The sequence below is a fragment of the Myotis myotis genome, unplaced genomic scaffold (assembly GCF_014108235.1).
Source record: "Myotis myotis isolate mMyoMyo1 unplaced genomic scaffold, mMyoMyo1.p scaffold_m19_p_6, whole genome shotgun sequence".
Classification (NCBI taxonomy): domain Eukaryota; kingdom Metazoa; phylum Chordata; class Mammalia; order Chiroptera; family Vespertilionidae; genus Myotis; species Myotis myotis.
In genome coordinates this window covers 48840949-48858632 of record NW_023416368.1, presented here as the reverse complement: position 1 = coordinate 48858632, position 17684 = coordinate 48840949, and the positions used below count along the sequence as shown (strand labels likewise).

At 38.9% G+C, this 17684-nt stretch overlaps 1 protein-coding gene across 10 annotated transcripts in view; it reads left to right on the top strand.

Annotated features, from left to right (window-relative positions):
• ELF2 (E74 like ETS transcription factor 2) overlaps positions 1-17684 on the top strand; it is a 95620-nt gene that overhangs the window by 8862 nt on the left and 69074 nt on the right. For 4 of the 10 annotated variants that reach the window (XR_004968379.1, XM_036314618.1, XM_036314615.1 and 1 more), the window contains exons 2-4: positions 5548-5607; positions 12723-12807; positions 14917-15155. Coding sequence is in view for 8 of the 10 variants with exons in the window: in XM_036314615.1 (XP_036170508.1) it covers positions 15081-15155 (75 nt within the window). In the remaining 2 variants the exon portion in view is untranslated. Of the gene's footprint in view, positions 1-1819; positions 1844-5459; positions 5485-5547; positions 5608-8109; positions 8229-12722; positions 12808-14916; positions 15156-17684 lie in introns of those variants that run through there. The other 6 variants (XM_036314611.1, XM_036314612.1, XM_036314608.1 and 3 more) reach the window with 4 other exon arrangements.

Here is a 17684-nt window from a genome sequence, read left to right as displayed (position 1 = left end):
ATGGATAAATTGGTCTTTTCATCATTATGAAAGATCCCTATTTGTCTATTTTGTCTGTTATAAGTGTAGCCACTGTAGCTCTCTTATGCTTACTGTTTGCATTGCATATCTTTTTCTTTTCTTTTACTTTCAACCTATTTGTGTTTTTGTTTTTGTTTTTAATTTAAAATGTGTCTTGCCTGGCCGGCGTGGCTCAGTGGTTGAGTCTCAACCTATGAACCAGGAGGTCAGGGTTTGATTCCAGGTCAGGGCACATGCCTGGGTTGCAGGCTCGATCCCCAATGTGGGGCTTGCAGGAGGCAGCCAATCAATGATTGTCTCTCATCATCGATTTTTCTCTCTCTCTCTCTCTCCTTTCCTCTTTGAAATCAATAAAAATATATTTTTTAAAAAAACATACTTATAGGCCACATGTAGATAAAATACTTTCTAAAAAAAGTCTGACCATATCTCCCTTTTGATTGGAGGGTTTAGTCTGTTTATATTTACTGTAATCATGTCTTCAGTTTTGCTAGTTATTTTCCATATGTCTCATTTCTATTTTTATTTCTTTGTTCATTTTCTGCTGCTCCTTCTAGAGTTAATAGATATTTTCCAGGGTTTTGCATTTCTTTGTTTTTTAACTAGATTTTTGGAGTTACTATCTTAGGTTGCTCTAGGAATTACAATATGTATCTTTAAAAATGTTTTTTAAATCCTCACCCCAAGGACATGTTTTATTGATATATATATATATATATATATATTTTTTAGAGAAAAAGGAAGGGAAGGGAGGGAGGGAGAAAGAGAGAGAGGAGAAACATCAATGTGAGAGAGAAACATCGATTGGTTGCCTCCCATATGTTCTGGGGACAGAACCTGGAACTGAGATGTGTGGCTTGACCAAGAATTGAACCCACAGTCTTCTGGTGTATGGGAGGACCCTCCAACCAACTGAGCCATCTGGCCAGGGCGCAATATGGATCTTATTTTATCATAACCTAATTGACTAATTTAACTATGGTAAAATATAGAAACTTTGCTTTATTTTCTCCCCTCTCCTGTCTGTTGTTAGTATTGTCATATATGTTAAATTTGTATATATTAAAAGGCCAACAATACAGTTTTATAATTTTTTATAGGTGTATGTCTTTTAAAGCAGTTAAGAGAAGAAAAAATATTTAAACTATTTTATATTTGCAAATATATTTATATTGCCTAAGAGAGCAATATAATCCATTAGAAAATATCAAAATTTTCATATCAGTCTCCACATATAATAGTATAGTATTCATTCATTTTAGGTTCTTGAAAGACTGCAGTAAACAAGATAATGTAGTACCTGTTAAGGAGATAGACATTAAACTGATTTCCGTCAGGGCGCAAGCCCGAGTTTTGGGCTCCATCCCCAATTGGGGGAAGTGTGGAGGCAGCTGATCGATGTTCACTTTCATATTGATATTGTTCTCTCTCTCTCTCTCTCTTGCTTCCTTTCTCTCTAAAAATTAATAAAAATTATTTTTTAAAAAAACAACATATAAACAAATAAGGTAATTTTAGTCTGAAAATATAATGAAGAAATGAAATAGGGTAATGTGATATCAAGTAGAGAATGATAGGGCAGCTACATGAAAATGGAGTATCAGTTTGGGAAGGGGAGCCAAGAGGGAAATGTCTCCTGCAGGAGTGGTATTTGAAGTGATATCTGCATGATGGGTAAGGAGGGTTCTGTCTGTTGATGATCTGGAAGAGCCTTGTATCTTAGAGAACAGGAGGTTTAGAATAAACTTCGTGTGTTGCAGGAATAGAGCCAGTGTGGCTGGAGCTCAGGGAGCCAGTGAAGGAGCGATGAGGGATGGATGAGGTCAGAGACATTGGGTGGGCTAGCTCTGATTGATCTTTATATAAAAGAATTTAGATTTTTTTTCTAAGTGTGGTGGGAATCCACTGGAAAAACATAGCAGTGACCTTGATTCTTGACTAAAAGTTTATTTACAGCTCAGTATTCATTTTTTTTTCTTTAACAGTTTCTGAGTGTGAGTAAATAGATGTAGGGTTTTAAAAATAAATAATTTTAGCTTCATAAAGAATATCAGGGAAAATAACTTCTTCCTTGAAATTTAACTCTCTGAGAATAAAATAAAATACCAATATGTATAAAACTTTAAATTTGTAATACAATTATAGCAGTGGTAAATGTTCTTGTGTTAACTTCAACCAATTTATATTAGTATTATAAAACTATACTTTAACTATAATTACGCCTAAAATACACAGAAAACTTCATGTAGTTGTATCATGACTGACTTTCTAAATAACTTGGTATATAAACATCTTTTATTATTTCACTAGTACAAACTGTCACGGTTATTTTTATTTGGCTAACTCATTAACATAAAATTATAACTTTAAATTACTTCAGATTAGACAGTGTGGAATAGAGTCTTTTTGGGGGGGGGGGTTGGAGAGAGAGAGAGAAACATTGATGTGAGAGAGGTTGATCAGCTGCCTCCCGCACACCCCACACTTGGGATCGAGCCTGCAACCCGGGCATGTGCCCTGACTGGGAATTGAACCAGGGACCAGTGATACTCAATCCACTGAGCCACACTGGCAAGGCCAGGCATACTTCGTTTTATTGCACTCCAGAGTGCTGTGCTTTTTACAAATCGGTGGCAAGACCCAGCATCAGCAAAAAGATTAGAACTGGCTTTATTGTGTTATCTGACTTGTTGCTGTTGTCTGGAACCAAGCCCACAATATCTCTGAGGTATGCCTATATATATTAGAGATGATAAAATAGAAGAAGAAACCAGGAACAAGAAGAAGTTGAGCTAGGGGTTAACATTGTTGTCTAGTATGTGCCAGACACTGTTTGAGAGGTCTATCTATATACAATGGTGATTAAAATAGCTATGAGGCAGCTCTAGTGGAGCTTATATTCTACTTTGTGTTGGTGGGATGGAAAGATTAGAAAGATTTGCAATGAGCATGTCCAATAATCTCCCCCTTATCTAAGGTTTTGTTTTCTATGGTTTCAGCTACCCAAGGTTCACTGTGGTTCAAAAATATTATATGGGCCTCAGTGTTAGAGCATCAGCACATGGACCCAAGGGTCTCGGGTTTGATTCCCAGCCCAGGGCACGTATCTCGGTTGCAGGTCCAATCCCCATCCCCCATCAGGGTGCTTGGGGGAGGCAACCAGTCAGTGATTCTCTCATCATTGATGTTTCTCTCTCTCCCTCTCCCTTCCTCCCTCTGAAATCAATAAAAACATATTTTTTAAAACATAAAGTAGTGTAAAGCTGCCCTGGCTGGGTTAGCTCAGTTGGTTAGAGTCTTGTCCCGATATGCCAAGGTTGCGGGTTAAATTCCCAGTTGGAACACATAGACCAATGAATGCATATATAAGATGTTTATATCTCTCTCCCACTTCCCCCTCCCTCCCTTTCTTCCCTCCCTCCCTTTCTCTGTCTTAAAAAAAATCATGAAAAAAGATTCCTAACCAAAAGCGAATCTATTTTGGGTTCTAAATTAGCATATGTTAATTTGCTTTATTGGACTATAAATGTGTCCAAAGAACAAAACCAAAAAACTTCTCTAATCTGGTAATTTATAGTTCTATAGGCTTCTTTCTACTCAGCCATAATCGATGAAAATGAGGAAACTTAGAGGAGCATTTCAGTAGGTTGATTGTAGGGCTAAGCTTTATAAATGATTTAAGAAAAAGGTCACATTCATGTATTGGGAGTATAACAAGCAAATAGTATAGTGATTGTAGAATTAGTATTAAAACTCAGAATCTTCTGGGTTCTTACCTATACTTGAAGGCCAAAGTTCTAGTATTTTCATGAGTAAACTGATCATATTTTGAGTAATTATATTTATAACCTTACAGTGATGCAGTTTAGATCCATGAATAAAAAAAGTAGGTTTTTCTGCTCAGCGGGCATGGCTTAGTGGTTGAGTGTCGATCTATGAACCAGGAGGTCATGGGTCAATTCCTGGTCAGGGCATATGCCCGGGTTGCAGGCTCAATCCCCAGTAGAGGGTGTGCAGGAGGCAGCTGATCAATGATTCTCGCTCACCACTGATGTTTTTTATCTCTCCCTCTCCCCCTCTGAAATCAATAAAAAAAAAATATTTTTAAAAGTTTTTCTTATAAAACTCAATTCTAGGGTGAGGGCATGACGGGGGAGAGGGCGGTCAATGGGGAGATAAGGATACATATGTAATACCTTAATAAAGAAAGAAAACAACTCAAATCTATGTTAAACATATAATACTTTAAACGCTAAATTTCGTGATTATTTAAATTTAATTTTAGATTATAATTAGTAAGACCTAGAAAGTGTATTCATTTTAGAACAGATTAGTGAAAAATTTTTTAAAAATATATATTATTGATTTCAGAGAGGAACTGAGAAGGGGAGAGAGATAGAAACATCCATGATGAGAGAGAATCATTTATCGGCTGCTTCCTGCATGCCTCCTACTAGGGATCGAGCTGCAAACCCGGCATGTGCCTTTGACCAAAATCAAACTCGTGACCCTTCAGTCCACAGGCCGATGCTCTATCTACTGAGCCAAACCAGCCAGGGCTGAATGTTTTCATCTTACATTTTTATTCTCTAGTGGTGTGCTTAAGTAAACTTTCAGAGCCAGTTCATTTTTTATATTTTATTTCATAATCTGGATGAGTTGAGAATGTTCCAGGAAGTCTGCCTTTATGAATCTTTACATAATATTTGGATATTGAGATGATGTTCTTACTATGTCATATCTACTAGTAAGCACTTAAACTCAATCATGATATCACTCTATAATGATAAAGCATTTTAAGCCTCCCATATATTATATGTGGGAAAGATGGTGTCCATGTCCTCTTCATTTCAGACCATTATGTTTCTGAGATCTCAAGAAGTTAAATAACTTGCCCTTTAGAAAATAGTTAACATAGCAAGTTTGAAACTGCTGTCCTCAGAAAGGCCTGTTTGCAAGGTTGGCCCTTGGCTGGCATCTGGGAACTTGGCTTTCAGGGTGTTCCCAGTAACTGTGCCTAGACTGTTTGTGCACACAATACGGTTTATGTTGAACACCTGCTTTTCTTCTGGGGGTCTGTAGTATTGGTGCACACAAGGCAGAGGGTGCCCCTGTGACCTGCCTGCAGTGAAGGCTTGGGCGCTGAGTCTCTGATGGGCATGCCTGGGCAGAAACATTGCGTGCACATTGGTGCATTTTTGTTGCTGGGGGAGAGGAGTAAGCTCTGCCTGACCTCTCTGGGGGAGGAGAGAGCATAGGAAGCTTGCAGATTGAGTCCTCCAGACTCCACCTATGTCTTTTTCCTTTATGACCTGCTGTGTATCCTTATTCTAGCCATGAGTACAATGACCTCTGACATACCTCTTCAAGACAAAAGATCCGGCCCTGCTGAGGCTGAAGATTTGTGTTTTTAACGTCTGTGCAAGAACTTTAGTTCCCTTTGCCTGGTGATTAGAGTTCCAGGTACAGGGACTCTAATCCTTCAAATAAAAATAAGCATGCATTTGTTTATTACATGTTCTACAGGCCCATTCATGCCCATGTTCTAGTCCTATGGAAGAAGCTGTAAACCTTGGACTTAATTAGGTAAAAGGAGATGATCTTGTGTAAATAGTTTAATGGGAGTCTAAGTGCACTTTTCCTCCTAGCTGCTTTTACAGGGGGCCTTTTTATTTAGCACTATAAAAAGTTTATATTTTGGTTCTAGGTAGTTCTTTTACATGGGTAAATTTGAATAAGGCCTATGCCTAAGAATAATTTCTTTCTTTTTTTTTTTTTTAATAATTTCTTGCTAATGCAGAATTTCAGGCCAACATTTTTTTCTGAAAAACAATAAAAAGAAAATACTAATGCGTATTACACATAGATGAATATTGAAAACATTAAGTGAAAGAAGCCAGTCAGCAAAGATCACATATTATATAATATATATATATTTTTTTATATGGACATAAGTTGTTTTTCTTTATTGCTTAAAGTATTACAAAGGGTATTACATATGTGTCCTTTTTTTCCCCCCCGCCCTTGACAATCCCACATATTATTCTATTTATATGAAATAGACAAGCAAGTCTCTAGATATAGAAAGTAGTTTAGTGGTTGCCAGGGATTGGGGATTGGGGAATGATAGGGAGTGACTGCTAATGGACATGGGATTGGGGAGGAGTGCTGAAAATGTTCTAAAATTAGAACAAATTGTGGGGATATCATACAACTTTGTGAATATACTAAAGACCATTGAGCCCTGGCCGGTATGGCTCAATTGGTTGGAGCAGGGGTCCTCAAACTTTTTAAACGGGGCCAGTTCACTGTCCCTCAGACCGTTGGAGGGCCGGACTATAGTTTAAAAAAAAAGCTATGAACAAATTCCTATGTACACTGCACATATCTTATTTTGAAGTAAATAAACAAAACGGGAACAAATACAATATTTGTATTTGCATGTGGCCTGCGGGCCGTAGTTTGAGGAACCCTGGGTTGGAGCATTGTCCCGCACACTAAAAGGTGGTGGGTTTGATTCTCAGTCGGACACATACTCAGGTTTCAGGTTTAATACCTTGTAAGGGCACGTGTGGAAGGCAGCCAATCAATGTTTCTGTCTCACATCAATGTTTTGCTCTCTCCCTTCCTCTCTCTCAAATCAATTAAAAAATAAAAAGTAAATAAAAACCATTGATGCCGAAACCGGTTTGGCTCGGTGGATAGAGCATCGGCCTGCGGACTGAAAGGTCCCGGGTTCGATCCTGGTCAGGGGCATGTACCTGGGTTGCGGGCACTTCCCCAGTGGGGGATGTGCAGGAGGCAGCTGATCGATGTTTCTCTCTCATCGATGTTTCTGACTATCTCTCTCTCTTCCTCTCTGTAAAAAATCAATAAAATATATTAAAAAAAACCCCCAAAACCATTGAATTATATACTTTAAGTGGGTAAATATGTTAATTATATCTCAATAAAGCTGTTTTAAAAATGGTAAATGCATATGCAGTTTTGTTAGACATTGCCAAATTTCACTTTCAAAGTGTTGTATTAACTTGTCTTCCCAGCACCAATGTATAAAATTGCACAACTTTGCCAACAGAATATGGTGTCATACATTTTAATTTTCACCAGTCTGATAGATGAGAGAAATGATATATCTTTTTTGAAAATTTGTATTTTCTATGAGTGAATTTGAATTTTTCATATGTTAAGGGCCCGTTTTATATGTTTTTTGTGACCTGTATATTTTCCTTGACGTTTTTGGTTCTTTATTCCTCTCTTCCACGCGTTCTTTATATATTAGTAATATTAGTCCTTTGTGATGTAGCATCCTATTTCTAATATCATAGATTGAGTGTTCCTTGTTTTTGCACTTTATGTACACACAAACTTTTTGATGAGAATGTGGTCTGTACTCTAGGGCAACTAAATTATAGTACAAGCAGAATTTACTTCTGGGTGCTACTTAGATTTGCTATCTTTTCACACAGAGTTTTTCTTCCGTCCTGATTAATTCACTTAGTATTCATTATTCAAAGTTGTTTCTCTTATTATTGCCATGCCAGTCTTCACCCCTTCTTCTAAGTTCTAGACCTAATGGTGGCTCCTTTCTGAAGTCTCTCTAGAACCCTCCAAAGCCAACTTGGGTGTTCCTTTTTTATGTCCCCACTGTACTTTGTAGTTTCCTTTATGGCATTGACACTGTAATTCTGTGTTTCTCCTTATTAGACTCTAAACCAGTGATGGCGAACCTTTTGAGCTCGGCGTGTCAGCATTTTGAAAAACCCTAACTTAACTCTGGTGCCGTGTCACATATAGAAATTTTTTGATATTTGCAACCATAGTAAAACAAAGATGTATATTTTTGATATTTATTTTATATATTTAAATGCCATTTAACAAAAATCAACCAAAAAAATGAGTTCGTATGTCACCTCTGACACACGTGTCATAGGTTCGCCATCACTGCTCTACACTGTTTAAAGGCTGAGTTTTTACTTCATTTTTGTGTTTCTGACATAGTGCTGCTTAGCATATGGTAAGTATTCAATAAATATTATTGGAAGAACTGGTATAGTAAGAGATAGGAAAGAGGTGATGTCATTGTAGGAGAAAAAACTGTCTTTGGAGGACAAGTGGAATTTGAATAAATGAAGAGGACATTCCTGGTGGCAGGAGAGGGATGGAGATGTGAATGAGCATGGTGGTGTGTACAATGAACAGTGGAGGTACTTGTCTGATTGGAGCATGTTTGCCTATTCTTATTTTCATCACATCTTGACTGTGTACCTTCTCTATGAAAGATACTAATTTAGGTAGTAAAACCACAGATCTAACAAACCTGGATACACTGATTTATAAAACTTGGTGCTTTGGGAATTTAGTAGGGAGTAGATTAAGGAGTTAAAAAGGAGCAGGGTTTTAAAGAACACTGAAGGGAAGACATAGATGTTTGGCCTGGTATGGTTGATAGGACTGGGCAAGTGAGTGATCTGCTGGAGGCTATTATTTTCCAGATGTTTTGAGTCAGGGAGGTATATACAGCAGGTCCTCGGTTACGTCAGAGATCTCTTCTTACGGCGCGAAGTAACGTGATTTTCGCCGTAAGTCAGAACCCCCCTACATAAGCACCTACGTCACTCACATGGAGCACATACACAGAAGAAATGAAGTGAACATTAAAAAATTTAAAAGAAAGATAACAATTCCTGACCTTTACTTGTGGTAAATAAATTATAAAAAACATAAAGCACATATGTACATACATCGAAATGACGGAACTTTTTTTTTGGTAAATAAATGGGAGATGGAGATGTAACCACAAAACGACGTATGTTGAGTCCGATGTAACCCGAGGACTGCCTGTAATGTGATGGGGGGAAGAGAATTGTAGAAAATTATAATTGAGCTCTGAGGGGATGAAGTTGCATTAGAACTGAGACCTGTAAGACAGGAATTGGTCCAGTGGTTAGCAGGGGAGGGATGTTCAAGACAGGAGAGAAGAATATAGGAAACTACAAACAACTGTGGTATGAAGTTAGATGAAGTAAAGGAAGGTGAGACTGGACAAGTGAGCGTGGATTGGATGCATGATTTACATACCTGAACATATCAGAATGAACATTTCATAACTTCTGAAAATAGACCTAGACTTCTTGCTTTTCAAGATTTGCGAAGGGTTTGGGACTTCATCGTGCAGGTGTTGAGGAACTACTGAAGACTTGAGAGGGGCCTGACATTATTCTATCTCAGACTATCCTGATATTGCAGTAGATGGGCTGGAAGGGGGCAAGATTAGGGGCTAAGAGACAAATTCTGAGGCTCTTACAGCAATATAGAGAAGTGATAAAGAGGGCCTCAACAAGGGTAGAGGATATGAGATGATAGAGAAGGGGTCAAGAGTAAGAGTATGATGGTATTGATGGAGAAAGGAGTCATGGATCTGTTTTGTAGGCAACTTGTGTGAGTGTTGGGGTAACTTACTGAGCTGAGCACAATAGGAGAGGTAATATTTTTGGGAAGGTAGCCAAGAAAAAAAAAAGAGTTTAGTTTGGGACATATTCTCCTCCCACACTTTTCTCCAATACCATTTAATGGTGCTGTGATGCATCTTTGGATTCATTCTTCACTCTTTCACAACCCACATCCCATTTGCTAGCAAATCTTTCCATTTTACTTTCAAAATATATCTAAAAGTTGACCACTTTTTAGTCTCTCCAAACCCTACCACTTGTCCTAGCCACTCATTTCTTACCCAATTATTACAGTAGCTTTCTAACTGATCTCCCTGCTTCTGCCCTTGCCCCCTGTCTGTTCTTAGCCCGGCATCTGAATGATCCTTTTAATAATCAGGTCATCCTTCTCCTGGAGTCCTTACAGAAGGCCTTTATGGCCCTTACTTTCTGTTGTCATCTTCTGTTCTTTCTCCCTTTTGCTCACTTCACTGTAGCCATATTTGCCTCCTTGCTGATCCTTGAACTAGTCAGGTGTACTCCCTGTTGCAGATCTTGAAGTTCATCTTTCCTTTGAAGAAGGCTCTTTCCCCAGTCATAGCTTACTCCTTTTGGGTCTTTAGTCATACGTCAGTTCTTTAGTGAATCTTTCTCTGACCATTCAATTTGAAATTGCAATCCTCTTCCCTGTCAAATATTTTCTCCCTTTGGTTCATTTGTCTCCTTAGCTTTCATCACGCATCTACATATGTGCTATTCATATTTTGTTTATTTTTATTTTATATATATGTATATTATTGCTTTCAGAGAGGAAGGGGGAGGGAGAGAGAGATAGAAGCATCAATGATGAGAGAGAATCATTGATCTGCTGCCTCCTGCACACCCCCTACTGGGGATTTAGCCTGCAACTGGGACCTGTGCCCTCACTCAGAATTGAACTTCAACCTCCTGGTTCATGGGTCGACACTCAACCACTGAGCTACACTGACTGGGTTATTTTGTTTATTTTCATCTTCCCCCACCGGAATTTAAGATTCATAAGGACAAGGACTTTTGCTTTATTCATTGCTGTATCTCTAGCATCCAACACTGTGCTAGCATATAATAGACTAGAAGCCCGGTGCATGAAATTCGTGCATGATTAGGGTCCCTAGGCCTGGCTGGCAATCAGGGCCTATCGGAGCCATCTTGCCCAGTCCTGATTGGGGCTGGGCTGGCCGGGGCCTGCTGGCTGTTAGCCAGGGCCTGCCAGACGGGGGGAGGGATCACAGGAGGTTTGCCAGCCAGGGGGGTAGGACGGGGGGAGGTTGGCAGTCTGCCCCCTGGTGGTCAGTGTGTGTTATAGCCACTGGTCAACTGGTTGTTCTGGTCGTTCGGTTGAAATGGTTGCTTTGGTCGTAATGGTACACACACACACTCAGTTAATATTTGTTGATTTACTGGATTAATTAACGGTATGCCTCATATCTTGGAATAGATGTGTACAGCTTATTACATACCCTATTTCATTTCATAAAGAAGTGAAGGTAAGAAAGTATCTAGTAGATAACTGGAGCCCATGAAATGGTTTAGACTGGAAGAGAGATTGTCATGAAGCCATGCCAATACATGAGGGAGCTTGGGAGTGTAGAGTCAGAAGAGGACTAGGCATGGGATCCTGGAAATACCTCCATGTTAGTGTTGATCAGAGAGTAGCACTGTCTTTAAACTTAGCAAAGTGGGAGCCCTGCTCTGGGCCTACGCCCCTCCTGATAAGATTAGGATTTGGGGAAGAACTGAACTAGTCCATCTGTACCTTTTTTAGGTCAAGTTCTGAGTATTTGAACCCCTGCCCATGTCGCCCTTCACAGGCCTCTTTTCTGATCCTCTCCTCTCTTGACTGTAGCCTAAGGAATGGCCAAAGGGTAGCAGTTTGCAGGCATGTGGCCAGAGGTTGGGATGCTACATGTATGTATATGTGGCTTCTTGTAGTATGGAGTGGAGCCAAAGTTGGGAAGAGAAAAAGAGACAGGCTGCAGGCCAGGTGTGTGTGTGTGTGTGGGGGGGAGGGTATGGTTCTCCCATGCCCCCATAGAACTTGAGGGAGTCTCAGAAGTTCAAATCAGAACTTAGCCTTTTAGATTCTTATAAAAATATGTATGGGAAGATAGAATAATAATTAATAGCTTGTTAGCTTGATTTATAACTTTTAAAATAGTTACATATACGATATATGGATTTCCATTGTAGCCTTCCTCCAAGTTCCTTGAAAATTAGGGGTGAGTCTGTAAGAGGAAATTGAAAAGGAGGAGCTAGAGAGGGAGAAATAAATTCTGGATAGAGTGTCAAGGAGGGTATGAGCAACAGTGTCAATGCTTCAGAGCCCTTAAGTCCTATGAAGACAGAAATGTGTGCATTGGATTGGACAACCAGAATTTCGTAAAACTTTCAGTTGGTGGTAATTGATGACAAACTTCCATTGAAGGTGGAGTACCTGAGAAATTAGAAGTGGAGACAGAGTATAGAAGACTTTTCTTCTAGAACAATATCCAAGAAAGGGCCCAAAGCAGTAGCTGGAGGAGTGTGCAGGATCAAGCTTCCTCAGGGAATATACAATGACATCAGCTGTGGTTGACAGTGGAGGAGGTTCTGTTTTGGAGCTTTCCAGCAGAGAAGGACTGCTCCATGTTTAAGATGAGAGAGTCTTGTAAATGTTTAGACATTGAGGGAGCGGACCCAGTGTTAAAACAGATAAGGTTAGGGAAGAAGAGGAAATAATTGACGGAGCAAGGGCTGAGCTCCACGGCATGGGTCAGTGGATTAGCCTGTGAAAGGAGGAGGGCTTTTGAGGAGGGTTGGGATGTTTGGATATGTCTGGAATGTAAATTTGGAGGGTGAAAGAGCAGGAGGAAGGTGACTTAATAGGCAATAATATATCATCAACATTGCTTTATAGTAGCTTTTTGGGTTAGTTTTTCAAAACCTCATTTTATATTCCTGGGGATCAGGGGTTATATCCTGTAGCCACTTGAAATATAAGCCTTAATATGGGGCATAGAATCTGTCCATACTTAGTAATTGTTATTGAGTGGTGACTTGCAATTTTAAGTTTGATAAAAACCTGATTTCTCAATACCCTAGAAAGAATTTATTATTATGTGTATTATATAATGTGTATTATTAGACTTTGGAGATGGTTTGTAATAAGTACATACTGTCTGAATTACACTTATTTTGGGTAACTATTTTCAATAAAGTTATATTAATACTGTCTTTTTCCCCCGCTACTAGTTCCAGAGAACTGCTGGTTTATGTTTTAGCTCTTGCCAAGTTGTGAAAATAGTGAAGGATGCTTAGACTACTTAACATTCAAATTGTAAGTAAAATTTATTTATGTTATTATTATCTATACTAGTGGCCAGGTGCACAAAATTCGTGCACGGGGGTGGGGGTTTCCCTCAACCCAGCCTGCACCCTCTCCAATTGGGGACCCCTTGGGGGATGTCCGACTGTGGGATCGGACCTAAACCGGCAGTCAGACATCCCTCTCGCAATCTGGGACTGCTGGCTCCTAACTGCTCACCTGCCTGCCTGCCTGCCTGATTGATTGCCCTTAACCCCTCTGCCTGCCTACCTCATTGCCCCTAACTGCCTCTGCCTGCTTGCCTGATCGCCCCTAACTGCTCTCCCCTGCTGGCCTGATCTTGCCCCCAACTGCCTCTGCCTGTCTGATCACCCCTAGCTGCTTCTGACTGCTGGCCTAATCTTGCCCCAACTGTTTTCTCCTGCCGGCCTGATCTCTCCCCCAACTGCCTCTGCCTGTCTGATCACCCCTAACTGCCCTCCCCTGCCAGCCTGATCTCGCCCAGTCTCTGTCTCTCTTTGTTTTTCTTAGCAGTCCCCCAGGCCTCCCTGCCTCCCTGTCTTCCTCTTCCTCTTTCCCAGCTGGGAGGGGGCTGGGCCAGTGGGGGCCGCTCCACCCTCTGCCCACCCTCCCTTCCATCCAGACCTCTTCAGGCCAGTCTGTTTTGTTTCCTCATTCTGAGAGAGGCTCTGAGCACGAGCTGGGAGGAAGGGAAAGAAAGGGAGAAAAGGCTGTGAGCTGGTGGTCGCTGTGTGTGTCTGTGCGTGAGTGTGAGTGCCGGCCCCGCCTCCCCCGACCCCATCTCTGCTGCCACAAGTCCCCACCCACCAGAGCCTGCTGGGTGCACAGCCTGGGTGTTAGGTTGAGCCTCTGGTCATTGTGGATGTGATGGACCCTGGGTTTTTATATATTAGGATGTTTAGAAAACTGAAACTGAAAATAGTCATTTCCTTATACAATAATGGTGAGCTTCAGTGTGTGGGGCTGTGGATTTTTCTTATTTTTTTATTAAGATACAAATACTTCCTCCATTTCTGTTGATAAGATAAAAAAGGAGACTAATAGTACTGAATGGTCTTAGGTAATGAGGTGAAATTTCTGCCCCCCTCCCCAGATATTTATTTTGCTTGTAGGAGTTTATGGAAATAGTTTATACCACATTTCCATGGTACCAGTAGTTAAACTTAATAGAGGATATAATATTAATGGAATGATTTATTAGAAATGTATTTTTTCTTTATACTTAGTTTTTCTGCATTCTTTAATTTTTATATGAAAAATCCTATTAGAAATAAATCTCTGTAATTTCTCTATGAAAAATTTTACATTTACAAAATCAAATAAAGTGTAACTTTTTAGGGATAATCTAATGCATAAATCTAGATGGTGTACATATTGAAATTCATCCCTACTGAGGAAAACTGAATTATGTTTACTTGAAACCATTTGCTATATTGCATATTGAACCAGTAGCAAAAAAATTATTGAGGAAAGAATAATAAAGTAATGTTCAAGGCATTCCAAGTGATTTCACTACTTTATTTTCAAACTACTCTATTTGAAAGTATAAGCTATTCAAAATAATCTGTTTTATAGCTCTTGTAGAGTATTCAAAATGTGACCACAACATTAGATTGCTGCCATAGCAAAAGACATTTCTAATTATTCAGATAAATAAACTAAGTGAGCCAAAGAAGAACAGTGAAATATTTACAGACCAATAAATCTTTTGATTTGTCATATAGGCAAATAATTTTAGAAGTTGTCTCGGTCCAGCACGTTTCATGTTTTTAATGCGTAAAAGATTTTTTAAATATCTATGAAAATATTTCAGGAATAAAAGAACATCTTCATAAAGATAGAAAGTTATAGCATTTCATCTCTTAGGATATAAATATCATAATGTCATGAACGTGCCGTAGCTTGGTAAGAACTTAATTTCAGTGAACTTGGCAATGCTAAAAAGTAGAATGCTCATTACTGCCCTCTTTTGACACAGGGCTGTATAAGCATATCTCCTTTTAGTTTATACAAATGTTAAAAATTAGATTGCAAAATAGGTTGTGCTTTACATCTTTCCTATACATTTTTAATAACTTTTCAAATTCTTCCTCTTTTTAGGCTCTCTGGTTAATCATCTTTAGAAGATTGGATTGCTGGACATCTACTCCACTCCTCTATTGACTTTTAAGCTATGATAATGCAAACCTATAACACTGGCAATCATCCATGAACCTTTAATTGCACTGATTAATAGCGTTTCAAGCTTCCTCAGGGAATACACAATGACATCAGCTGTGGTTGACAGTGGAGGAGGTTCTGTTTTGGAGCTTTCCAGCAGTGGAGTAGAGAATCAAGAGGTTAGGCACCAATGTATTATGTTACTGTTTTGCTCATAGACTTCAGTGCGTGAACTAGTTTTGAAATTAATGAGAAACAGGTATTTGAGAGTAGAAATGTATGATTGAAATTGTACATGTACATATCATGTGTCTTTATATAATTTAGGTAATAGAAGGTTGAGGGAATGTACTGCTGGACTCACCTGAGTTGTTGGAACATGCATATGTTGGAATGAACTGGGAGGAAAAAATTGAAAGCGAGAATACTGTAGTATTAGTTGACAGAGAGATTTTAAAATTTATTGTTTTGTATTATAGAGTCTATAGGTATATACTGTACCTAAATTAAATTCATCTTAAATTAGAATTTTGTATCTCCTTTAGTTGACATCTTTGTTTTTTGTTTTTTTAATATCTAATTCAGTGTGAGGATCCATCATATTTTAATATATATGTATATATACATAACCTATACATATATACGTGTGTGTATTTAAGACTTTAGATAATTTGTAAATCAGAAAAATATAGGTTTTGAAATTTTAGGCATGTAGAATGTTTTACATTATTAGCATTTTGGGTTATTTTCATGTTATTGATGACATTAAAGAATCAGAGATGGGAATAGGAAAATAATAGTACCAGAAATATATGAACTTCCAGGGCCTGGCTTCTGTTACCACCAATGGGAAGGAGCTAAATTAAAATACAATAATGCTGTCACACTGATGGACAAATATTTGGTCAGACATGAGGTGGGAAAATGGAGAGTTTACTGTATTTAGAAAATCTGTTTTCTCTATAGTCTGTGAAAGATCCTGCTGTTATTGGTACCCGGTACCAGCATAGTGGTATAGTGACATGACTGAGAAACGAGGTAGGGCATCAGGCTGTGTGTTCTGCAATCTGGGTTCTTTTTCTTGCTTGCCTGGTGTCTTGCTTGGTGTTTGTCAGTCTTCCAAGATAGCAATGTGCAAATTCAGTGGGAAGGAGATAAAGCGAAGCTTACTACTTTTCCTTGGTTCTCAATGGACTTGGTAACTCAGATGCTCCTGTCGTATAGGAATCTAAAAGTGGTTCAAAGTCCATTAAGAGAAGCCACAGCTACAGAACATACTTTATTCTTGTGATCAATGTCTACTTCTTCCTTGAAGATTTACTTTCTGTAGGATCACTTTCAGGTGTGATTCACCAGAGATCAGGGACCTGGGGGACTTCTATCCATATCACCCAAACCATTTATTGCTGCTTTTTCAAGAGCTTTCTCTTTGTATTACAGTTTTTCTCTGTTGGTATTGAACCCTATGAAGGGAGATGCCGACAACAATAGGCAGAATATATTTACCTTGTGCTGATTGGGTACCGTCACTATGGAAAAGAATACAATAGTTTATTTCCATATAAATATAAGGAAGACTCATATTTTTCTTCCTTTACATGGAATCCCAGGTGTTCTTGGTTTAGAGAACTAATATGAAAGAGAAAATCTGATAAATGTAGTCATTTTACCAAGGTATTTCTTTAAAAATATATTTTATTGATTTTTTTACAGAGAGGAAGGGAGAGGGATAGAGAGTTAGAAACATCGATGAGAGAGAAACATCGATCAGCTGCCTTCTGCACGCTCCCTACTGGGTATGTGCCCATAACTAAGGTACATGCCCTTGACCGGAATCGAACCTGGGACCCTTGAGTCCGCAGGCCGACACTCTATCCACTGAGCCAAACCGGTTAGTGCCCAAGGTATTTTTGACTAATGATTTATGTGGTAGCCTTACAGGGTGGTCACAAGCATATTAAGTAGTATTACACCAGAGTGGGGTAAACTATTCTTGGGGAACGTTTTCTTCAACAAATATTAACTGACCACTTACCTGTGTCAAGTAATTTTTTAGGCATTAGGGATAAAATACTTCAGAATGGCTGTGGAAATAAATCAGGACTAGAGATGGAGAGGTGGTAGAGGATATTTTAATTAGGGTGGTGAGGGAAGGCTTCTCTGAAGAGGTGGTATTTTAGTTAGACTTAACTAAAGTAAGGGATTGGGCAATAGAAACATCTGGGGAAAGAGAATACCAGGAAGAATGAAAAGCCATTAATACCTGGAAAATATTCTCATTTTACAAAGGGAGTTTTGGAGATAGTGACATTTGAAAGATAAAATTTTTTTAGAAATATATTTTTTATTGATTTCAGACAGGAAGGGAGAGGGAGAGAGAGAGAGAGGGACGGAGCCCATAACCTGGGCATGTGCCCTCAACTGGAATCGAACCCTTGACAGGACCCTTCAGACTGATGCTCTATCCACTGAGCCAAGCTGGCTAGGGCTGAAAGATACATTTTTATCTTACAAGCAATTTTTCAGGAATATATCTATAATATATAGTAGTATATAATATCCATACTGTAAAATATAGGGTGGGTGGAAAAAATGACCTTCAAGATTTTATAATTGTAACTCTAAAATCTGAAGAAAAAATAAATGTATAAAAAGTGGTGGGTACTGTATTGTATACCTGAAACTAATATAATATTGTATGTCAACTA